The 25,456-nt window shown below is 49.3% G+C and overlaps 1 protein-coding gene across 8 annotated transcripts in view; it reads right to left on the bottom strand.

Moving 5' to 3' along the window:
- Window positions 1–25,456, bottom strand: part of TDRD12 (tudor domain containing 12) — a 3,486,095-nt gene that overhangs the window by 2,883,284 nt on the left and 577,355 nt on the right. For all 8 annotated transcript variants that reach the window (XM_085639447.1, XM_085639446.1, XM_085639448.1 and 5 more), the window contains one exon: window positions 2,170–2,255. In XM_085639447.1, coding sequence (XP_085495573.1) covers window positions 2,170–2,255 — 86 coding nt within the window. The remainder of the gene's footprint in view (window positions 1–2,169; window positions 2,256–25,456) is intronic.

Below are 25,456 nucleotides of genomic sequence, written 5' to 3'. Positions count from 1 at the left end.
CTGTGATATGGTCAAACTACAAGTGACCAGCCATGAGACGCATCGCTGTCAAATAAACACCATCAAAGGACATATATTTCAAGTGCTCCAGAACATTATCGGGGAATTTTGACTCACGTGACCAAGCTTGTCTATGGATAGCAACAGATCGAGCCATACCTCTGCCAACAGAATCAGTGAACCCCATTGCCGACTTAATATTAAACTTTGCCATCTCGAGGCCATGTTGAGCAAGCTGAAAGATTTCAGCCCAGACACCCTCTGGAAGAGAAGCAAGCAGATGGGTGACCGAGTCCCACAAAGCATATGAAACCCTAAGACACTAGACTTATTTAACAACCTCAAGACTGAACTATTCAACACAGAGATATTCCAGCCACACAGATCTAACCACCTAGATTCTCTACATGGTGGAAGTAAAGGAGAAACATCTAGATTTGGCGAAGTCGAAGCAGCTTGCACGACAAATCCTTAAGCAGTAGGGTGTCGAGAAAGACAAGCAGGGTTATGCGGAGCAGGACAATCGCGATGGGAAATCACACGATCAACAGGAACACCTGATACTGACCTCGCCCAAGTTCCCAGGAGAATATCATACAGAGACTCCCCATAAGGTAGTAAGGGTTCAACACCTGTGACACCCTGGTGATGCAGATACAATAAGGGATCAGATGACAAAATCACTTAAGGAAGATGCAATTTCAAGACCTTGGCAGCTCTCTTTATAAACTCAGCAAAAGCTGCACTAGCCTCTATCGCCAATCGTGGCGGAGAAAGCAGATCATAAATAGGTGAGGGTTGTAGACTACAATCCGCACCCAATGCAGCCCAAGAACCTCCTATAAGTTAACAAGACCGTCACAGGCGTCAGCTGAGCCACCTTGCAATGCTGGAAAAACAGCAATAGAGTCAGCTTAATCCTCAGAATGCAAAGGATAAGATAAAGCTACTGCAGTGGCTATGGGCAGTGCCTCCAGTGTCGACAGACGTCATGGGGCATTGTATCCAGTACTACTGGAAGCCGCACCGGGCTGTGCACCGACACCACAGTGACTCCAGACATGCAGTCGAAGTCTTTGACCAGTGCCAAGGGCGAACCAGCCAGTGTGTTTCCAGTCCGAGTACTCCCTACCTCCTTAGGGACCGAGAGCGCTCCAGGGGGAGGCATGGACCCAAAAAAGGCCTGTAGGGCATGAAATATGCCTGCATCTGGGTCATAGTCGTCCATGGTTTCAGGATAAGGAGGGGGGCTCGGGTCGACTCCAGTGCTACATCCTCCGGTAAGGAACGGGAGCTATCAGCAACTACGTCACGATGCAGAGAGGCTGAAGGCCTCCATGACCTTGATCCCTTATGACAGGATTTTCACAACTTGGGTGAGCGGCGCACATGGGAACGGCTCCTTGAACTGCCCCAGGCAGGATCCTCAGAAGGAGAACGATGTCACCAGGACTCCGACCGGGAGAGCCGTGCCGTCAACAAAATGATCTGCCTTTCCCTCAAGGCCTTAGGCTTCAGCTGCTTACAGGCGCTGGACTCCTGGGAGTTGTGGTCCTCTCCCGGGCACCACATGCAGATGGTATGGGATCATTAGATGACATGTCGAGTACAGGTCATACACAACTTAAAACCCGAAGGCATAGGTACACTGTCGCCTGACGCAAAAATGCGTTGAAGTAGGCCAAAACATTAAAAAAAACCTGAGGGAACACTCTTCCGGATCCGCGCTGCAACACGGACAAGAAGAAACTGATGTCCGTGCGCGGGAGGGGACTTATATCGCTCCACTGACGTCATGACCAGAGTCGACATCATGGACCTGGTGCTCAGAGGTACTGCTGAAAATTTTTCAGATGCAGACTGGCGTCTGGAGAAAATGCAAAAGTTAAGAAATCTGCAGCTAGATGTCTCTATAAGATAAGACTAACAGTACAGACTAAGAGCGATCAACTAGAAAAACGTTTTCACTGAAAATAGAGTAACAATTCTCTGGTTGGCCCTCTCCTCTGAGCATTTTGAAAAAAAGCAAATCGAGTTCCTATTCTAAAAAAGACTGTGGGTTTTTAAAAAAGAAATACAAAGTTTCCTTAATTACATTGGAAGACAAGTCCATTTAACAATATAAACAGTACTCTTATGTTAATATAACACACATTTTTATAAACTCACCGTTACATCCTGTGTTGTTACATAAAGATAGACGCTGTATTTATTTCCCTCCATTGAGCATAACCTCACCTCTGTGTGTTTGGACACTGAAAAAATATTTAGAGACAAAAAAAAACAACAATTAGAAATAGTCGAAAAATAAAATCGCAATTTATTGGTCTTTAAAAGTATGACGAAACTACCTCATAAGTTATTTAAAAATGCTTGTTAACTATTTGCACTTAATGCTTCAATACCACGAGGAGAAGCAAAAGGCCTGCTTTTTGCTGCAGCCTCTCTTGTATTTTTGTACATATATGGGTAAACAGAATTTTTAGGAGTATTCTCGATTTGCCATTATTAGTATGGTGGTACTTTGAGGTTACTGAGTGTAGCCTTTAGTGATAGAACAACACAGCCTTATACTGCCAGGGATGCTACTATAAGGCTGCTCAATAAGGCTTGCTGTACTTTTACATTTCTGTTATATATGCTCATTGAAAACTTCCTACTCAACACAGTGGCTTAGTAGTGAGCTCTAAGTTCTGAAATGCAGCTCTCCACCCTCGCCTTTCACGTTTCTCCCTGAATAATCGTTAGTTTGTGGGGATGGCGGGGTGTAGTGGCAGGGTAACGGTATGGGGGTTAAAGGGTGTTACTATTGTGCTCTAAAACCTAGAAAACACTGAAAGTATATTTTGTTTAGCTATGCAATAATTTTCCCCAACGCAACTCATGACTTGATGTGTGACATTACATACATCAACATAAAAAAAAATATATCAATACAGAGAGTGTACAGAGCATAGAGATAAAAGATTTCAACAATGCAACAACAAGCATGGCTTGCAGTATTCTGTTGGCCACTGGCCTAAGGTGTACTAAGGATAGTCTTTGGTAATTGACTGTACCGGCTAGCAGCCATCCTGAGAAAGCAAAGGAGCTAATTTAGAAAGGAGTGATGCACTGATTCACTGAGAGAAAGTGGCTGGTAAAGAAGCATCAAGACGGTCCATTCTAACGAACAAAAGGGAAACTATGTGCATTGCTGGATACAAGGGACAACATAATGTGTTACACCCACAAAGTGGAGGAATTACATGCAATATAAAAGTGCAGCAAAGCACTAGTAAAAGAAAAAAGCTTAAGATCAATGTAATTGTCTAGGTTTAAGTGGTGGAATTTTATTTCAGTTTTACAACGGAAGACTAAATTGAGCATGTTCGTGCTGTTCTGGAATGCAATTTTTGATTACTTCCTATAAAAGAAGAAAATGTCTACTTTATGCAACTTTATTTGCACGCCTAAATTACACGAATGGGGTATGCATCAAGTTATATTTTCTAGACCTCAGATGAGAAAAAAATGTAAGTTTCCACATAGACTGAAAATAAAATAGGGAGCATCCTCAAATGTATAAGCACACAACAGTATGCGAGAAAAAGAGTTAAGTAATAACATGCATTACTATTAAAATTTTTTTTATAGCATTTAAAATGAAAAAAAAACAAGCATGCTCAAGAGAGAAAAAGTAATGCATATATTTCACTTGGGGTATATACTGTACATCTCATGAGGATACCAAGTAGGAAGAAAAGTCACTGTATTTCTAGGCTCAGACAGAAAAATCAAATATGGTCTAGATTCTGCCTGGCTACTTTCCAGAGGGGCATAATCGCAGGTCATGGGATTGACTCTTCCAAGATCCTCGCACTGCTTGTATACGTTATCTGCTTGTTCTCTGTAGGAATATAATTATTCTAATCTTAGATTCAAGTGATCGTCAAGGTGCATCCTATTTATCGAAGTAGAGTAAGCTATAATATTGCTTTAAATGTAAACAATGTGAACTATCTAGATGTATTACTATCTAGGGGAGCCGCACTTAACAAGGCCAACTTTAGTTGGGTAGGTGACAATCTCTATTTTCTTTTTTTTTTAAGTATTCCAAAGTGAGCTACAGAAAGGCTAATGAATGATTAAATTCGGGTTATAACGCTGTACCATTATTTGTGAATTAATTTTCATGTACCATCTCAGTGACACTTCTCTAGGATGTAATCATTACCAAACTCAGCTGGTCACTGCAGATAGAGTGTATGTGCTTAATAGTCTGAATTCTAGTCCGAGAGCTTGGACTTCCACAAAGGATCATACTGCAAAAAGGCGCACTGAATTTTTCCTTCGATTATTTTACATACATACCAGATTTGGTAGGGGATATATTGTGCCCCATAAAGCACAGCATCAGGAACTTTGGTTTTAGTAAAGGGATCACTACTTAAAAGTGATTTGCAGAGTAATGTGGGGATTCGCTCATATGAAAACACTTTAGACAAATAAAAGTAGGTTTTGATACGCTCCATTGTGTGTTTACCCAACATCTATTTATACAGATCATGTTTTCTTCGACCATTAAATACTATAGCCTTACTTTTTGGGACATAGATGTTAAGAAAATGGGCCTTTGTGAAGTGGTACAGTGCATAGAGATTATTTAACAACCCAATGGATTTTGAGATCAGACACAATTAAATGATCAGCATACAGTAAAGTACAGCAACAAAAGTATCCTATTTGTGGGTAAAATTGATCAGTTTGGACAATATTCTTGGTAAATCTTAAATATACCCAAAAACATTAGGGTGGCTGGAAGGAACCCCCATTTTAGACCATTCAAATGGTTTATCCTAAGAGACCTATCTTTGTAGATGAATGCAAAGTTAAATAAAATAAAAATTGGATTGATTTTTTTTTTTTATAGGAGAGCAACAAAGCATGTAGCTAGATCGACTTGTTTCTGTTATAATGATCACAAGACTCTCTAGTAGAGAGCTACAGTAGGTATCATATTGACATTGTTAATGGTATTAGCATCATTACTGTAGAGATCGGCAATGTCCACCGCTGTATGCAAGGCCACATGCAACAGTAGAAGAAACATGGTAAAAACCGCATCATAAGGGGGAGCGATAGAGAGGGTTTGGGGGGGGGGGTGGGAGAGGGGGGGGCACAGAGCCCTACAAGATGGTGAGTATTGAGCAGTAGTGGGAGATATATGGACATCCACATCTAGGTAGGAGTTGCCGTTGGGGAGGTTGAAATGCCCCGCAGTTCAAGTGTGACATCAAGCATGTGACAAAGGAGAGGGTGATACTAGGGGTCTAAGTCATCATTGTAGTGGCAGCTTGGAGGGTGGGTGTGGACTGAGTTGGGTAATTGGGAGAGGAGATAATCTGGAGAGGTTGCCAGATATCTTTCGGGCAGGAAGTAGGGGTTTGGAGTGTGTAATATATATTGCTCTGCGTGTCAAAATACGTCATACTACGGATCCACGCTTCCTTGGTAGGGAAGACCCGACTGCCCCAGAGTATGGCGATTTCTCTCTTAGCCAGTAGCAAGGCGATGACTGTGAATCTGCGGTATGAAACCAATTTTTTTTCCCCAGAGGCCGAATCCATCAACGCTTCCAAAGGATGTTGAGAAGTCAATAAAAAGATGTAAAAAGGGATCAACCTTTTGTTTGTACATATATTTCTAGGATCGTCTGTAATAAGTAGATTATGAAGTGTGGAATAGTTCAAATTAAAAACACATTTTTCACAGGTTGATATTTTTCTCAGTGGCCCAAGCTTGGATTTTTTCTAAAAGCCTTTTAGTTAAGATCTTTCCTACAGAGTAGAACACTAGGTCTGCTTTTTTGCGGTAACGAACGGGAAAGATTACATTAAAAAAAAAAAGACAAAGTATAATGCTTCTGACTCAGGATATTAGGACAATTTCTGTTTTATAGCATTATTGAATTCGCAGTTTATTAGAACACCTCTCAGGACAGTATCGCTTTCAAGTTCTACTTTCAGAACTGGCCCCATGACCATGGGATAGCTAGCATTTCGGATATTATTTACTATTTCCTTTCCTAATAGTGTTAGTAATAGAATGTTATCGTAAGGAACCTCTGATTCACAGAGCACATGAGAAACCTCAGTTTTCTTTTTAACAGTGAATTTTACAGTAACATCAGTAGGCTGGGCACAGAGCAGTGGTACCTCACAAAATAATGATCATATCAGTGCTCATGAAATCATAATGCAAGTTTAAGTATATAAAGCACTCGATAAAACTGCAAGGGTCCATCACCCCCCAGACAATTGTTCTCAACTGCAACATCATGCCAGAGCAATATAAGAACATTAGCCCTTCTTCTCAGCCCCCCAGCCCCCACACTTGGTCGTGCTCTGGTCTTTAGTGTATGGAACATGCTAGCATCTCTATAGGAGAGGTTTCATGCAGTACTAGACAAGTGTCTATGGAGTCTTGTCACTACACCTCTCGAGTGAGACCCCAGTGAGAGAATGCAGTTTTCAATGCAGATACAGTATCTAGGGGGGTACTTGCCATCTCTTTGGGAGTGTAGGGGGTCAGGGTTCAGCAATGCATCCTCTAATGTCTTCTCCCCGGTCAGGATTACTTCTAGTGAGTTTTGACCTTGTATGACTTCTTGAATCTGCACCATGCCCTCATAGCTCGCCCACCTTACTTCCCTCCTCCAAACCGTCACCCTGGGCCCTCTTGGATCTTTCCTGTTTCTGGTAATTTCCCTCTTTGCAATAATAAAAGCCAGATCTTGGAAATTGCTTGTTAGCCTTAGTTTTGGCAGTGTGAGGGAACCTGTTCAAAAGAGAGTGTCCAGGGGTACTTAGGACCTCCTTCTCAGTGACCTCAGTCAGTACCCTCATAATATACTCCTAGTAATCCAGGTATTCCCAGAACATGTGCAAAAATTTGGCTCCTACCTCTCCACAACTCTGGCACCTTGCTTCTTCCACTGTGAAGTACCTATTAATCCTTCCGGGGATGAGATACGCTCCATGTAAAACATAGAAATTTATGAGATTAATACAGGCGTTTAGAGACACCTTGGGTATTTTTACTAAAAGAGTTTACCAGTCTTCCTCCGACATGGGTATCCACAAGTCTTCCTCCCAGCGGGTCTTAAGGGTAGCATCATATCTCCCTGTAGTCTCCTACATAACGCAAGTACATCTTTAATGGTCCCCAACGAGGTGACCAAGTATTGACAGCACTGAGCATGAGGCAGCTTCGCCAAGCCTATCTTCCAGCGTCAGTGAACAGCTGTCGTTATCGCAAGGTTAAGGAGGAAATGGCCTGAGGCAGGTCATGCATTTCTCGAAGAGGGCCCAGACTGTCATCTCCCCTGAAGTCACCCAATCCATCAACTCTCTTCAGTCACCTCCATGTGGAAGTTCCAACAGGAAAGTAATTGGGATGTTGGGGGAATACCGTAATTTATTCAGAATATACTGTAGGCTTCTAGCCCAATAGCGATACAGCAAGTGGAATTCCGCAGTGTCACCCACATTCGGACTCTGGAGCCTAAGGAGCGTTCTAGCCAGTTCGCAAAGTTCAGGGACAAAGGGGTTCAGCTCCCTACCAGCGATGAGTCTGCCCGCCAACCACTGTCAGTGTCTTGCAAATGTGCTACAAGATAGTCTAGAACAGCCAACCCACCTTCCGCCACCTGTCTGTGAAGTGTGATCAGAGCCTCTCTCCTGTGGCCAAAGCCCCATATGAAGCTCGTAATAAAGTAGTCGGTATCGCAGAAAAATGACAGAGGGATCCAGACCGGCAGCACCACAAAGAAATACAACCGGTGGGGGAGAGCTATCATTTTTAGCAATGCCACAAGGCCTGCCGGTGACAAGGGTAGTGTTTTTCAGAATTCAGAACTGGATCAGAGCATTCAAATGGCCTTTCCTACATGTCCCTCCAATAGATCCGCAGGATCAGGATAGATTTGTACCCCAAGGTAGGGGTGACAACAGAGCTCCCACTGCAGCACCCCCAATCCCTCCGGAGGGGCCCTAGTCACCAGCATGGGAAATAGATTAGATTTCCGGCACTAAACTCAAACCAGAGAGGGAGCCAAAACCTTCAGACGGCCCGAGTGCCTCCCAAATCACCATCCACATTGAATAACAAAAGCAAAAGGTAATCTGCGTACAACGCAATGTGGCGAGTCTGGGTCCTTACCGTTATATCTTAATAATCGCTCCCATCCCTAGTGTAGAAAGCCAATGGCTCCATCGCCTGAGCAAAGAGCAGAAGCGATAGAGGGCAGTGCTACAGAGTGCCCTGCTCCAGTCTATAGCTCGGAGATGATGCATCCCGTTTGTCCCTGGGTGAAGGGTATGCATATTGTAATTTGGTCAAGGCCACAAATCCCTGCCTCAATCCTAAAAGCAACAACACACAATAGAGGAAGGCCCATTCAAGGCTATCTAAAGCCTTCTCGATATCTACAGAGAAAATCACTGCCAACGCCAAGTCATATGTATCCGCCTCTAGCAACAGACCGCCTGATCGCAATGTATGGGGGGTAGGCATGTAAGGAATTAGTCGAGTGGCTAGGATCCTACTCAAAATTTAGTAATCTATGTTCAGCCGCAACAATGGCCGGTAGGTCTTTTTGTCGTGGCACAGGTTTCCTGGTTTCAGCCAGGGCACAAAAGTGTCTCTAGTGTGTTGAGTGGCAGGTAATTGGCATCTCTAGGTGCTTTACAGAGGTCCACTAATTTGAGTGCAAGGTACTCCACATAGGTGGAATAAACTTCATTCCAGGGAGGCATGGCTTGAGGCGTAAAGATGGCGGTCACACTAAGAGTGCTCCGGACCCCTCAGTCATCCGCCCCGCATCCTACTGTCTGCGGCAGCCATCCGCTTCTCTTACCTGCCTACGGAGGTTCCCTGTGCCGAGAGCGCTGCTCCGATCTGGTGAGCCGACGGTTTTGGGCTCCTGACGCCCTGTTTCGACTCTGATTTTCCAAAGTACTGGGACTGCAAGATGGCGGCTTCCGCTGCGACCCACCAGTAAGCAAGGAGTCTCTGTTCTAAGAGGCCCACTGGTGCTGCACCCCTTTCCACCGAGAGATTACTGCAACGCCTGGCTCCTGCGTGCTGCCCTGCCCGCATGAGGCCCGCTCCGGTGCTGCGACTTCGCCCCCACGCCCTCCTCACACGAAATAACTGCGTTGGGGGCCCGCGGCTGCTGGGCTCCGGAGACCTGATCGACACGCATGGGGGCAGCGGCACCGTGAGAGGCTGATGTCGGGGGTGCTCCTTCCGGCGCCAAGATTGAAGAACTTTGGAGAGGACTCCGCGATCCTCCTGGCTGGGGCCGACCCGGGGCCTGTGCAGGTGTTGTCCCGCTCAGCTCTGCAGTCCCGGGCGCTCCACGCTCCTCCAGCGCTGGTTTGCCTCATTGCATGGAGGGCTGGGGGCGGCCTGACGGGACCTGGGCGTCGCCATCCACCGCTGCATCTGGGACCAGCCGGCTGACTATCTGTGCACAACAGCTTTGCCCCGAGCCAGCGCCTGCCCCCCATGTTGCGCCGCGGGGGCTCTGTGGGCCTTGCGCGCCGCTGGGTCTGGATTGAGGCGCTGCACCAGCTGTCCCGTGTGGCGCTCTTGGACGCCCCCTTGCCTCTACGTTGTCCTTTGTCTGTGGCCCCGCGAAGGGTATTGGCAGCGCGGAGAGGACCTTGGAGCGGCGGCTACCAAGTCGGGTGGCGGTGCTTTGCTTCCCTGGGCCCCTTCGCATTAATCCTTCAGGCCCTGCTTGGGGTTGGGCACTTTCCATGTATCCTGGTAGGGGGGCCCTTCGGCTGCACGTGTCGGGCAGCGGGCACCTCTTCCCTCGCCTTTCCTCTTCAGGAGTTGTCTGCCAGAATCTGCCCTGGTCCAGGCTCCCGCTGATTACCTGGAGGGGCGAACTCCCTGCGGCCTAGTGGCTCGTGGACTCCTTAGAGGCCGACCATCCGTTTTTGCCGGTGAGCGGGGTGTGGGCCTGGGGGTTCAGCTGCATCATTAAGCAGCGGGCTGGGGGGTTTGTGGAGGCACCCCCCTCCTCTTGCCCTCCAGGGTACCCCAGGTCCTGTGTAGCTCCCCCTGGGCTCCCAGGTGGGGCCCTGGGGTGTTTTGCTGGTGCTGCACTTTGGACACTAGGGTCCCCTACTCCTCAGCATTGCGGGGACAGGTCCCTATCAGCGACAACTGGGCGCAGCACCTGGTGGGTGCTGGCCCTGGAGTTTTCCACCCATTTTCTCCACTGCCCTGGCGACACAAGGGAGGTGCAGGGACGTCACACCTCACGATTGACTGCCTGGCGTTCCATGGACTTGGGTCGGGCACGCAGCACCCCCCCCCGCCCCCCCCGGGTTGCTGATCTGCCGGTCATTCATCTCCTCCACTGGGAGGCTCCGCCCCGCATCCACCAGCGCCCTTACCGGCGTGCCTGTCACCATCTCTGGCCCTGCGGACTGGGCCGTGGGGCACTTGGCCCGGTCGCTGGTGCCCCCGTGCTGCACGCCTTCCCAAGTTACTCTCTAGCTCCACTTGATAATCTTTCGGACTGGTGAAGGTTCTTAGGCCTTTGTGGGGGGTTTACGGTTCCGGGTCCCTCGGCCTTGTCCCCGAACTCTCGGCGGAGGTAGGATTACCTGGCAGCTATGGGGAGGGACAAGGGCCTCAAGCCCACACAGGCCCCCACTCAGACGAAGAGCGACTGGTTCACCACCTCCGACCCGGACCCCCCTGGGCAGGCGGCCAGGGCTCCCCCCCCACCCCAGGACAGGGTTCTGAACACCATTCTTCAGGGGTTCTGAACACCATTCTTCAGGCAATCGGTGCCTCACAGGCGTCCGTTGAGGGGAAGATCTGAGAAATCAAGGTGGATGTCTCCCTCCTCCGACAAGATCTATGTAACGCCACTTCGCGACTCACGGAGGCCGAATCCCGCATATCCACAGTGGAGGTCGACATCTCACAATTGAAGGAACAGGTAGCTCACCTCTGCACCCAAACCAAGGAACTCCACCGGCGTGCTGAAGATTCTAAAAATCGCGCACATCGCAATAATCTCCGCCTGGTGGGGTTTCCCCGAAGGGGTCGAGTCTACTCCGGTGGCTGCCTTCGTCGAGGCCTGGTTTACATCATGGATGCCCAAGGATGCGCTCTCCCTGGTTCGTGGTTGAGAGAGCCCACCGTTCTCTCGCTCCCAGGCCGCCCCCTGGAGCTCCATCTCGCCCCATCATACTGAAAGTCCTTAATTTTAAAGACCGGGATGCCATACTGCGGGCAGCGCGGGCCCATGGTCCCCTCAGGTTCCAGAACCATACCGTTATGGTATTCCCGGACTGTACAAGATCTCGGTCGTTCTTACACGGACATTAAAAAGAAACTGCGCGCCCTGGGCCTCCAATACCAGCTTCAGTTCCCTGCATGCCTTCGAGTCATCTTCCAAAACAAAGCTCAATTTTTTAACACGCCCCAGGCGGCATGGACATAGCTGACAGAAGAACGTCCCCTCCACCAGAGGTGGGACCCCCGTCCCCGGGACCCGCGGGCTCTCAACCTGTGGGGCCGCGATTGCCGGGGCGCCAGCGGCGCACGCACTCCAGCAGGGGATGCCGGTCTCGAGCAGCGGTATCCAGGTCCCCAAGCATGGTAACCCATGGAAACCGTGACTCACCCAGCCAATCTGGCTCTCCACACCGCACCAGGCATCGATCAGTCGACGAGCTACCGGGGACATCCTCATTACCGACCCGGGAGGGTTCCCCCAGGATTGACTCAGACCTCTCCCGTACTCCTACGCTATGAGGTTTCACTGAGCTAGGTCAAGCTGCTTCTCAGTCACTAGGTGGGATTCTCTCCTGACGAGGATCTTGAACATTGGTAGAGTTTCACGCTCACCTCCTAGTTCCATTGGCCGAACCACGGTTCATCCGTCCATATGGGGGAGGGGGGGGGGATCCTCCACGCAACCAACCTGAACGTTTTAGTTTGGTTACTGTAACAATGAGGAAGTCGACCGATACTTCCATTCCTGAAGTGAAGGGAGGGGGGGGGGAGGGGGGAAAGTTTGGCACTGGTTTTTCCTTAGGTTGTTGTTGCTTTATTGTTTTCTCATTTCAGCTACCACGGATCATCTCACGCCGACTCACCAGGGGCCAGATACGATCTCACTGCATGTGCTCACCCACGCAGAGGCAGGCTCCCAAGGGCGCTCCCAAGTCCCTGTAGGGATGTACGACCCAAACCCACGTTCCACCCGCCATGATCGACAACTATTCCTAGGGCATCCCTTCACGTTTTATCGTGGAATGTTAATGGTCTATTGGACCGGGTTAAACGTACAGCAGTCCTGCGCTATGCGCAGTGCCTTAGCGTAGACGTCCTCTTACTTCAAGAAACGCACCTGATGGGTAACTGTTGCCCCTTCCTGGCACGCTACGGGTACGAAAGTGTGGCATTCCGGCTTCTCTAGGGGTTCCCGAGGGGTGGCTATTCTCCTAAAACGCACCCTGCCATTTGTACTCACACAGGTCTTTCACAACCCTCAGCGCTCATTGGTGACCCTTTGCGGCTTGCTGGCCGGCTCCTCCCTCGACCAGCAGTGCACAGCCCTCCACTAGTGATGGCCCGCATCTTTGCCCGCTATTACCAACGACTTTATGCGGCACGGAATCCTGGCATATCCCTCTCAGCCTTCCTCGAGCAAAAGCACGTGCGTCTCCCTCGGCTGAATCTCATCGCTCAGAAGGACCTGGACCGCCCCATTTCTCAGGAAGAAATTGACGCAGCAATCTCCCTCGTCTCGTCGGGCAAGACTCTGGGCCCAGACGGCCTTCCTCAAGAATACTATGCGATGTATCGTGAGACTCTTGTACCACACTTGGCTGATCTATTTGAGGAAGCTCTGGAGAAAGGTTCCTTCCCACCCGAGATGGACATCGCCACCATTGTGGTCCTACCGAAATCCCAGCTGCCCTCCCGTCACTACGCAGACTATCGCCCCATCTCCCTTAACACGGAGATCAAGTTGTATACCGCTATACTCGCTCAGCGACTGAAGCCCTATCTGTCCCTGCTGGTTCACCCTGACCAATATGGCTTTATGCCCATGCGTGGAACCAGACACTGTCTTCGGAGGCAACTGGCTCTGGCCCACCGGTACCTCCTCACTCCATACCTAGCACTCCTTTTTATAGACTTCGAAAAAGCCTTCGACTCGGTGGATTGGGCGTACCTAATGGACGTGCTGGTCGAGATGGGATTTGGGCCCCACTTTAGGGCTCTGGTCCGTGTCCTTTATGCTCGCCCCCAAGCGCGCGTGTTGGTTAATGGGGTGCTATCTGAGGCCTTCCCTATTACCAGGGGGACAAGGCAGGGCTGCCGTCTTTCACCCCTGCTCTTCGCCCTGGCGATGGAGCCTCTGGCCTCTCAGGTGCGGGCTGACGATAGAGTCCACGGCTGGGAATGGCCCAATACAGAAGCAGACAAGATTGCCCTATATGCCGACGATGTCCTGGTCTTTCCGGCCGAACCTGCTGTATCTGAGCTGCGGTGCCTTCAGATCTTGCAGTCCTTTGGGCAAGCATCCGGTCTCCGGCTGAACCCCGGGAAGTCGGCGCTGGACCCCCTACACCTCTCCAGGGACTGCTACGGCGTCAATCGGTCAAATACCTGGGGATTTGGGTCACCCTTCTTCCCAAACAGGGTTGGTCTCTCAATGTAGCCCCATTGGTAAAGAAGGCCAAGGAGGATCTTCAAAAATGGAAGACATTACCCCTGAATCCCCTGGGGAGTGTCGCCCTGTTCAAAATGATGATCCTCCCCAGATTCCTCTATGTCCTTCAGAACGCCCCTTTCTGCTTCCCCAGAACCTGGTTCAGGGAGCTGGATAGTCTCGCTACTAAATTCCTTTGGAGTGGGGGGGGGGGGGGGGGGGGGGGGGAAAGAGTGCACTTGGCCTTGACCACCTGCCAGATCCCTTCCTTTGATGGGGGTGACGCATCTGTACCTTTACTTTTTGGCTGCGTGTCTTCTAGTAATCCACGATTGGTTCAATAGGGGCTGGGCCGACCCAGCCTATCGGCTCGAGCTGAGCGAACTGGGCCTACCCCAGATCCAATCCGTGATGTACAGGGGAACTATTCCATCTCAGTTGCCTGATGCGACGCGTTCTGTGCTGCAAGCCTGGCGGGCTTATCTACGCCACACTCGCTGGATGCGTAGGCTGACCCAATGCACACCCCCTCTGGCAGGGAACTTGGCACCCCGCGGTTAGTGGGCTGTAGGGGTTTAAATCGTGGGACCTTATCGTAATCTCGCAACTCGGGGACGTCGGGGCCAACAGCCACCTGCATTCATTTCAACAACTCCAGGCCCGTTACTCCCTTCATCCATCCCAATTCTATAAATATCTGCAGCTGCGGCACGCCCTCCGCACACATCTCCCACAAGAGACCAGGCTCCCGGAGTACAGCCCTCCTGAGGCGCAAACCATGTTGGGCGACCTGGGCAAAGGGGGCATCTCGCGTATTTACCGCACTCTCGTCAATAACACTCCCACTTCGCTAGACAAGTTGCGGGACAAGTTGCGGGACAAGTTGCGGGATTGGGTGGGCCCTCTTGATGAAGCAGATTGGCGTGATGCCCTTATGGCACCAAAGACGATTACAGCATCCGCCAAGCTTTGGTTGATCCAGCTATACTACCTGCACGCCGCTTACCTCACGCCTAAATCGTGCGGGCCTGTGCCCAAATGCGTCCTGTGCTAGGTGTGGCCACGGCCAAGCTGATTTTTTCAACGTGGTCTGGTCGTGCCCTCATCTGGCGCGATTTTGGGGATCTATTGAAGAGCTTATGGAGGTTTTGGGATGGACGGTTCCCCATGACCCACGTCACTCCTTACTGGGGATCACAGACGGGCTGGATGGGACCAGAAATGAAAAGATATTCAACAAGGCCATGATTGTAGCCAAGCGTGACATAGCGGCGGCATGGAAATCCCCTTAACCACCCGACCCAGGGAGATGGCGTGGGGGGGTGAACTGGTGCACGACCCAAGAAAAAATCCTGTATGTGGCAAGAGGATGTCCCAGGAAGTACCTTAGGGTGTGGGGGGAAGTGACTGGGTACTGTGGAATGATCGCTACACTTTGTTTGACTTCTACGCTTTTGTATGGGTCAGGGACTTTATAGTTGTACGGAACTCCGGGAGCGTGATGTATCCCCTCGAGCCCTCGAGCCCCCCAACCCTCCCCCCCCCGTGTGCCTGCCTATGCAGGTGGGATAGTAGGGAAAGCAAAAGTGCCAGTAAGTCCTCAATATCAGTAACTGGGCAATCAATGGCACTGTGATAGAGGGTGGAATAATGTGTAAAATTCCATATTAATGTCCTCCTGACGGTGGAGTTTGGAGCCTTGATCAGTGTCCAACTCCACAATAACCGAGCCTCATTTTGAGAGCCATGCCAGCACCAAACCAGTGCAGTCGCTTTCCACGTGGGCCCGTACATATAGTTCATACTATCCAAGCATTCCAATCACTCTACATGTTACACGGTCATCACCCCAGCCTTTGATAGGGCGGGCTGCAACTTGAGGTACCTCGAACTGCGCTGTTCAAGAGTCTGCAGAGCCCCTTCAGCTGACAATATCTCCACCAGGAGAGCCTTTCCAATACCAGTTGGCTGGGATATACACCTGCCTCTGATCAGATTTAAATGCATCCCACTCCACCTGGGGAGAGGACACAGTGCTAGTATTGTGAAAGTACTGTTTAATAGCAGCCCCAATCATATTGCAGAAGACCTGGTCCTCCAGCACCTCTGCTGGGCAGTCTCCACGACCGGATTCAGGTCCGAACCCTCGCCCAGCCTTAGCAACAAGTGATTATGACCAGATATGGTCCTGGAGAAATATTCAGTAGCTTGAACTAAGCCATGGACATCAGATGTGCATACGAGTTTCTAGAAGCACATGGAGGTTGGGTAAGGTGGAAAAGAAAGAACAGTCCCACTCCCTTGGATGGTATGAGCGAAAGGAATCTATTATAGCCCCCCCCCACCATTATTACAGAGCCCACTAGATGGGGGGCTAACAGCCTTGAGAGCTCAGCTAAAAGTGTCACCTGGTCCATATTCGGGCCATATATGCTGCCTATGATAATGTCCCAGCCGTTATTTCTTCTAGTGACCACAAAACTGCAGCCCACTGAATCCACTACGGGCCCAGTGTGCTGAAACGGGACCCCCCAGGTCACACCCATACCATGACTTCCCGCACGTAGGTAGAGTCTGTAGTATAATAGACCTGCCTGCTACATCTGTGCTGCAGTGCCGCCCCCTCCTTGGCAATGAGGTGTGCCTCCTGGAGGAGCGCTGTCTGAACACCTCGTCTGTTAAGATACGAGTATACTTTGTGCCTTTTGGCCATAGTATGCATCCCCTCAATAATCCAACATAGGACTTTGTACATCACGGCGGATCGCCATTGATCAGCACCCTCTGTGGAATAAAGATCAGAAATATATTTTGACCACACTTGCTGCAGGATTGAAATTTCTGAATTATATACTATAGTTGAGCACAGTTTTGCTATGATTTTTTAGAATTGTTGGGATTTCTTTTCCTCAAATTCCAGGTCATGCTAGAGAAAAGCTGGCTTCCTTCGTTTCACTGTGGTTTGATAACTTTTTAGTTTCCTTTTTAGCTGGTTTATCTTAATCACCTGACTATCTAGAGGAGGTGGGTATTATCTGTGTTATCAAATTCTACAGCTCTGTAGATAATAGGAGGTCCATTACATCCCAATGCATATTTGTATGTTATATTACAAGATTTACTTTAGAGGCAAGGTTAATAGGCATCGTTCATATTTCTGAAAATGATCGGCATCTGCAGCTATTCTACATAAACTCTGAGCATTTCACAAGCTACCAGCAAAGGATTATAATTCTACAGAATGTGGCCACAGAACTTTACACACTCTTGGCATTCCTCTGTCAAATTCCAACGCCGAATCCGTGGTTCAGTGATTGCCATTTTCTCAAATAAAATTGAATGATCACTCAACTTTTTATGTTACTTGACTTTCCAACAGTGAGCCACACAATGCATAATTGTATAAAATTATGAAGGGGCCCGTGGACCCTACTATGTTGAATTAGCTGAAAAGCCATCTGTTTATGTATAAGAAAATTAATACATTCCAAAAGAATTAATAGACTTGCATTATTCTTGGGATCAGGGGCAGTTAGACATTTAAAAGTAAACATGTTTTGATTTGCCAGCCTCCGATTAAAAAAAATATAGAAGTCTTAAGCTTTGTATCGCATTGCTCTGATCAGAAAGAATTTTATAGATAGGCATAATCAATGCATAGAGAAGCAATTCATCCTGTTTGTTGTCTGACCTTTTAAGTAGTTATAGGAGGACTACTAAATGCATAGTTATTTTCTAGGACAAAATAACTAGTACACTGAGTTTCTAGAAGCAGCTTAGGACCGTATTAGAAATTGTTACAATACTTTATTTGTGAGTATTATAGCCAGGTTCCAGGACAAAAATTAGCAGACTGGTGCTAAATTAATGTACGATTGTGGAAACACGTTTGGAGTTGTGTGTCATGAACTTCCTTGTCTGACTCCAGAAAATGCATAAAATTAGAAGCCCAAAAAGTACATCTGTTTTTTTTTGCAACTTTGTATTCATTTTGCACGGTATGAGCTTTACAGGAAGGCCAAATTTTCTTCTGCTCTGAAAGTCATTCAAGAGAACTGAAGGAATTCGGGTGAAATAAAATTCTGCCAAAGGCCCTAGGAGGTCTATCTTGTATGATGATCAGTTTAATGTCTGCTAATTTTACGATATGTGCCGATGTGCATGAGAAGAACTAATTACATTTACCAAAGCACCACTACCTTTGAAGAGAGCAACAAATTAAAGTACTGAGGTGATATCCTTCTCATGTTTAATAGTCGGAGGTTCATTAAATAAGTTCAGATTGGGAGAACATGTATGCCTGGGCCTCATTTGGGTTGTGTTGTAGGATCCTTCTTCTAAAATCGGTTACCAGGGGCGTGGTCAAGATGGCGGACGGCTAGGTCGCCTTTCGCGATCCCTCCGAGCCGCCACCAACAATAGCTCTTTTATTAGCCTGAGGATACCTCAATCACAAGCCTGAAGTGGTGGTGCCGCTGGCAGAAAGCAAGACGATCGCGGGGGTTGAGTGTTTTCGCCCCAAAGCCGGTGTGACGCTCGAGCCCCGGGGGCAAGAGGAATGAGAGGCTGGACGATAAGGCAAGGCCTACAGCATGGTCCCGGAGTAAGCCGGACTGTCGCGGCTCCCAACAGGCAGAGTGGTGACAGTGACCCACTGAAGAGGACCTGGGCCAATGTGGTGAACTGCGGCCGTCAGTGCGGAGGTGGCCTCCTCCCCTACCTGTATTGCTATGCAGGGGGTGGGGGCTGAAGCCGGCGGAGGCTGCCCCAAGATTGGGGAAGCGAAAAGAACCAGCCACACCGAGTTAAGTGCAACTGCTGCGATAGAGGGTCTGGAGAGAGTCTGCTCTTCGCCTGTTAGATGCCTTCTGACAGTGATGAGCTTTTGGATACCGAGGCAGTAGCCTCATTTCTCCACATTCATTTTGAGTTTTTTAGTTGCGGTTTTGGTTTTCCTATTGATGTGTGACACTTTGTCACAGTTGAAGTTGGATCACAAGGTCAGCGCTGTGATGGGCCGCGGTCAATTGGGTTTGCGGAAATGTCAGCAAGTTTTATCGCAGAGTTTTGTTTTTGTCTGTCAAATGTCTTCTGGCAGTGAAGAGTTTTTGGATGCTTGCCGAAGCTGTAGCCTTCTGGCAGTGACAAGTTTTGGGTGCCTGCTGAGGCTGTAGCCTTCTGAAAGTGATGAGCTCTGGGTGCCTGCTGAGGCGGTAACCTTCTGCCAGTCATGAGTTTTGGATGCAGAGTCGCTGTTTCGGTTTCACAAGGTGAGCGCTGTGATGGGCCGTGGGTAGCGATCAAATACGTTTGCAGAAATGTCAGCAAGTTTCCAAATCAGTAGGTTTTCTTTTTGATCCAATCCTTTGTAGAATGTCTTGTTGAATTTGCGGAGGAAGTCATCCAACATCTCAACGCCTAGGTCTCTGTGGAGGTCTGATTTTCTTGTTAAGATAGGAGCACCTACTGCAATCCGCAAGGCCTTGCTCTGTTGTCTCTGTAGGTCCTTCCGATACTGCGGGTGGCAGACACTCCAAACTGGTGAAGCGTAAGTCATTGTTGGTCGAATTATTGCAGTGATTGCCCGCACCTTGCTCTGCATAGGCATGGACTTGGTCCTCAGGAGTGGGTACAATGTGACCAGTTTTATTGTTGCTTTCGGGCAAGTCTTCTCTATGTGGTTTCTCAAGCTGAGTTTGGAGTCCAGAGTCACATCCAGGTAGGAGCAGCTGCTTTCCCATTTAATCTCCTCTCCCTGGAGGAGAATCTGGGTATGCTTCCTGTTCAGCTTTTTAGTGAATAATGTTTGTGGTTTTGCTCGTGTTCAGGGTTATCTGCCAGTCGCTGTACCATTCGGAGAGTCTGATGAGCGAGGTCTCAAGATTCTTAGCCACTTCGTTGTCGCTGAAGGATTAAGAGATGACTGCAACATCATTGGCGTAAAGAGCAAGATCTGTCTTCAAGTCCGTGGGGATATAGTTTGTAAATTTATTAAAGAGTAATGGTCCAAGAATTGATCCCCGAGGCACTCCAGCACAAATAGGACGTGATGTTGAGCATCCTTCTCGTACCGCCACATGAAAGGTCCGTTCTGACAAGTAGCTAGACAGCCGCTTAACCAGATAGCTTGGAAACTTGAGCTGGAGGAGCTTGTAAAGCAATCCCTCGTGCCATACTCGGTCGAATGCTTTGGCTACATCCAGAAAGACTACTCCAGTAGACTTGTTGATGAAGAATCCATGGCTAATGAGAAGTTGGTGATTTGTTGAGTGGTCTTTCTGGAACCCAAACTGTTCTTTGGCGAGGAGGTTTTCGCTTGCTGCAATGTCCATGAGACAGGTGAGGATAACTTTTTCGAAGAGCTTTGATAGTACAGATAGACTTATGGGTCGGTAGTTTGCAGGATCTCGTAGTGGTTTCCCAGCCTTTGGGAAAACGACGACTCTTGCTTCTTTCCAGGCATTAGGGAAGTACTGGTACTGCATACACACACTGAAGATCTCAGCAAGATGATCCACTGCGGGAGCATCATGATGGCTGGGTTGGCTATTCTGTCCTTTCCTGGAGCCTTGCCCTTTTCAGTGTCTTTGCCAGGGCCAGTACTTCGTCAGTTCAGCATTCCTCAATGGTTGCAGCTTCTATTTCTGGTGGGTGCTCCAGGTGTGGCTTAGCGACCTTTTGCTCGACTTCTGCTGCCAGTTTGCTTGCCTGGTTAGTCCTTAAGGATGCCTCCAGCATGTCAGCAAAGACCTCAGCCTTGTCCCTGTTGCTTTATGCCAGGTGAGTCTTTTCTTGTATCGATGGGTTTGGTTCCTTCTTACCAGTCAAGCGTCGGGTCATTCTCCAGAGAGAGTTGTCGGAGTCCTTCAAGTTAGCTGCTTCCCATTTTTCACCTCTGTGCTGGCTTATTTGCATTTTCAGCTGTCTTGACAGCTTGTTGTACTTCTTCAGCAGGTCAAGAGTGCGATTCTTTGCCACTCTCTCCGGGCTCTGTTCATGTCAGCTATAGACTTCATGATGCCATTCGGGAGGTCATAGATGGAGCAGCATTGGAGTTTCTGCTGGGGAACGCTGCGCTCAAAAGCAGTGTGGCCTGCAGCAGTGGTGAACCGCCTGGTCAATGTCTTCAATGCAGCGCAAGGGGCCAGAGACCAGTGTCTCCTCCAGGCTTCTCTTGTACAGGCTCCAGTCTGCCTTCTTGTAGTTGATCCTGGTGCCCTGCTGCTGGTTTTCAAGCACGTCTCCAATTGTGATCAACACTGGGTTATGGTCAGACGTCAGCGGTGTGAAGGTTTCCCGCTCCATAGATGGGGGAGAATCTTCATAACGACTATGTCCATAACATACGGTTTATGCAGTGCAGGGCCTGGATAGTGCGTTGGTTGAGTCGGGCCAGCCACTACAAAGTCCTCCTTCTTGATTGGGCAAGTAGAGCGTGTCCTTTGCTGTTTGCAGTGCAAGAGTTCCAGCACTGATGTTTGGCATTAAGGTCGCCTCCAATTAATATTGGGATGCTGGGGACCAGTAAGGCATTAAAGGTCTTTGGGCATAGCTTGGCTGGGGGTGAGTAGGCAGCAATCAACCGTAGAGGGCCTGCAGATGTCTGGATCTGTATGCCAGTTGCTTCAATACTCCCCACTGGTGGTAGTGCGATCTTGTTTTGCTTCACTATTGTGCTGACGATCACTGCTGTTCCTCCCCACTTGGCTCCAGTGGCGCAATCTGTGCGGTAAACCCTGTGGTTTGCTAGGTTAAGCTTCTGGCTTCCTTGGAGATGGATCTCGGAGATAAGCGCTATACTCACATCCATGGTTTCCATCAGGTGCAGGAGTTCTGCAGTTTTCTTCTGAATGCTGTGGGCATTCCACATCAAGAAGAGGGAGTTTCCTTTAGGTTTGGATGCCATTGCAGGTGTTTTCTTCACCGTGGAAAAGTCCGGCAAGGAGATTCACCACCATTGTCACCACAGGGTTGATGTTCATGTCAGCGACTGCTTTCGCAATGAGTTCCTGTCAGTTGATGGCTCTGCCTATTTCACGGGAAGTTGCCACTGGTGGTGGGCTGTCTTGTTTGGGTACTGTAACTTCTGCGTATGCCCTTCCATCCACACGCGCTTTGCTATGGCTGTTATTTGGATTACGGTTTGGGATCCTGTGTGACAATGTGGGTTTGTGGTTGTATGTCTTCCTTTGACCCTGGTCTGTTGGTGGGTGTCGACAAGCCTTTTGTGGTTGGGGGAGTTGCTTGCGTTCATCCTTCTTTGCCTTGTGCAGGTAGGGACAGCCGCGATAGCTTGCTGGGTGGTTTCCTGTGCAATTTGCACATATCGCTGGTTCAGTTTTCGGTTCCTGGTGCATTGGTTGGACGTGTGTTCGTCTCCACAGCATAAACCCCTTGGCCTCTGGTGGCAGAATGCAGAGGTGTGCCTCAAACGCTGGCAGTTGTAGCACATGACCAGGCCGGGGCTAGGGGCACGCCACTCTGCCTCACCTACCATCTATGCCCCCGACCATTTACGCAGCCTCCAGGGATCATGGTCCCTACCGTCCTCCACCTGCTCCCGCATTTCGTCCCTCGGCCTGTCGCCCGTTGTTCCTCCCGACATCCCCCCTCTTCTAGCTGTCCCCCCCCACTCTCCTAGTGACAATGCTCTCCCTGCTACTTCCAAAACCCTTGCGGCATTTTACCTCAACACCGGGTCTGCTGTAGCCCATGCACACGAACTCTCGGTACTGCTTGACCTTCATGCCCCAGATCTTCTTTTTCTAACGGAAACTTGGTTCTGCGATGACTCCCTCCCTGCCCTATTGGCCACCTTACCAGCTTCATATTACGCCCTTCGAGCAGATCGCCCTACTGGCAGAGCCGGGGGCGGCGTGGCGGTCATCGCACGTACCGACCTTCCTTTCCAAACCCTGTCCCTGCCAGACATCGCAAATACCGAGTACCTGGCAATCCGCACCACATCCACTTCGCCCCCTCTTACCTGTTTTCTCACCTACCGTCCTCCCCGATCCACCTCATTGTTTCTCCCTGACTTCCTGGAAGTCCTAGCCACAATCACCGTTAATAACTCCTCTATTCTACTTCTTGGTGACTTCAACTTCTGGCCCTCTGATCCAGCGGAATGCTTATCGTCAAAAGAATTTTCAGAAACTCTCCAATCCCTTAACTTTACATCACATATTCACTCCCCTACCCATATCAAAGGTCACACATTAGACCAGATCTGGTCCTTGAATTGTCCTATGGAGTCCCTCTCTATCTCGCCTTGTACATGGTCTGACCACTACTTGATCTCATTTGCCCTCCCTATTCACCCTCCGACCAAGCCCCCTCGTCCCAAAAACATCTGGGTTCGTGCTTGGGGTAGAGTTGATCCGGAAAACCTATCGTCCCTACTCACCACTTCCCTCCCTTCTCTGCATGGCCTACCCACCCTCTCCCAGGTCAAGGCCATCGAACAGTGGCTCTCCTCAGGCTGCGATTCTGTTGCCCCTTTAAAACAAATCACCTCTAAGCGAGAGAAGGATGCCAATCGGTGGTTCAACGCAGAGCTCAAGGCCACCAAACTAGCGGTACGTCGCGCGGAGCGGGCTTGGAGGAGAAATTACTGCCCCCTTTTACGTTTAGAGTTCAATAACATCTTGACCCAATATAAAAAAGACATCTTGAGGGCTAAAACCACCTACTTCTCCGCCAAAATCCTTGCAGCAGAAAACCAGTCGAAGGAAATTTTTTCGATCGTGCATAATTTGTCGTTTTCAGACAGAACAACTCTAAAGCCCGCCCCTTCCAAAGAACTCTGTCACTCCCTCAATAACTATTTCATTCAGAAAATAGCTACTATCAAAGCCAACATCCCTCCCCCTTCCCCCACCTTCGTTGACCCCCAGTGTCCCCCTCCTAAGGGAGAACTCACTACCCTCCCCCCTCTTACTAAGGAAACCCTGACATCCATAATTCCCCTTGTCAAATCCGGTTCCCCACTAGACCCCTGTCCGGCCCATATTCTCCGTCACATCTTTATCACATGCCCAGACCCTCCCCTTCACCTCCTCAACAGCTCCCTCTCGCAAGGCGTAGTACCGAACCCACTAAAATCTGCGGTTATTGTACCCATCCTTAAAAAGCCGGGCGCGGACCCTTCAATTCCTGCCAACTTCCGCCCCATCTCCCTCCTGCCATTTCTGGCAAAGGTGCTCGAGCGCCATGTCACCAGCGCTCTGAGCTCTTTTGTGGAGAAGCACGGAGCTCTTGCCCCTCGCCAGGCCGGGTTCCGCCCCGCACACTCTACAGAGTCCGTAGTCCTTTCGGTCCTGGACAACCTCAGGGAGGGCATGGATACTAACCAGCCCCAGGCCTTGGTGCTCCTTGACCTCTCAGCCGCTTTTGACACGGTGGATCATACCATCTTGCTTTCCCGTGTCAAGGCGGCGGGGATCGGGGGCACCGCTCTGATCTGGCTATCCTCCTTCCTGAGTGACCGCACCCAGGCTGTCCGCCTGGGCGACTTTACTGCGGACGTCCGGAGAGTTCAATGCTGGGTTCCCCAAGGTTCCTCCCTTTCCCCTCTTTTGTTTAATCTTTATATTGCCCTTCTTATCTTTTCTCTGCAACAAATGGAGGTTGCCGTATTTAATTATGCGGATGACCTCCAGCTGGTCTTCAATCTGTCTTCTTCCTCCTCTTCTGTTCTAAATTTCCAATCTATTATGCTCCATATCCGGGACTGGATGAACCACAACCACTTGAAGCTCAACCCAGACAAGACTGAGCTGGTGTTGACAGGTGGGTCATCCAGCCCCTGGTCCTCCCTATACTGGCCCCCTCTCTTGGCCTCTCACCTATCCCTTCTACCTCAGTTAAAACACTAGGCATAAAACTCAACTCTCAACTCACTCTTCACTCTCAGGTCAGCTCTGTGGCTTCTACTTCTTTCCTATCACTGCGCACTATACGCAGGGTGTCCCGTTTCTTTTCCTTTACTGCCCTAAAACTGATCATCTTGGCCATGGTGGTTTCCCGCCTGGATTATGGCAACGCCCTATATGCAGGTATTCCTGCATATAGTCTACGGCGTTTGCAACAGATTCAAAACCAGGCGGCCCGCCTGATCTTTAAACTCCCGAAATTTCACCACACTACCCCCCTCCTGAAATCCTTGCATTGGCTTCCTGTTCGTGCCCGGGTGCAGTTTAAGCTCGCCTCCATCATCTTTCAGGCTCGACTGGGCTCGGCACCGGCTTTTATCTCTTCTGAGATTACCCCTTACGTTCCCGCCAGGGAACTTCGCTCATCCACCCAATCCCTTCTTACTATCCCACATTATCGGAGAAAGAAATGGGGAGGCTCGAAATTTGCGACCCTTGCCCCGCTCCTCTGGAATTCTCTTCCTTTTGAACTCCGAACCCTCACTTTGTACCCGGAATTTCGGAAACATCTCAAGGCTCATTTGTTTATAAAGTCCTTTAATTAACCTTCCTGTAGCTTGCTCTTGGTTTTCTGCTCCGGTCCTCTGTTAGTTGTAGCGCCAAGAAACCGCTGGTGTATGTGCGCTTTAAAAATAATTTAAATTCAAATTCAAATTCACATTTCCCCCAGGACCTTCTGTGGTGATGGTGCAGCTGCAGAGCCATGTGACTACTGAGATGTCTGCTGGCTTCTCATCCTGGCCTGGCAACAGGGATATGATGAATAGGGGAAATTTCTTGTACT

Source organism: Triturus cristatus, chromosome 12 (assembly GCF_964204655.1).
Source record: "Triturus cristatus chromosome 12, aTriCri1.1, whole genome shotgun sequence".
NCBI lineage: Eukaryota > Metazoa > Chordata > Amphibia > Caudata > Salamandridae > Triturus > Triturus cristatus.
This window is presented reverse-complemented; position numbering and strand designations above follow the sequence as displayed.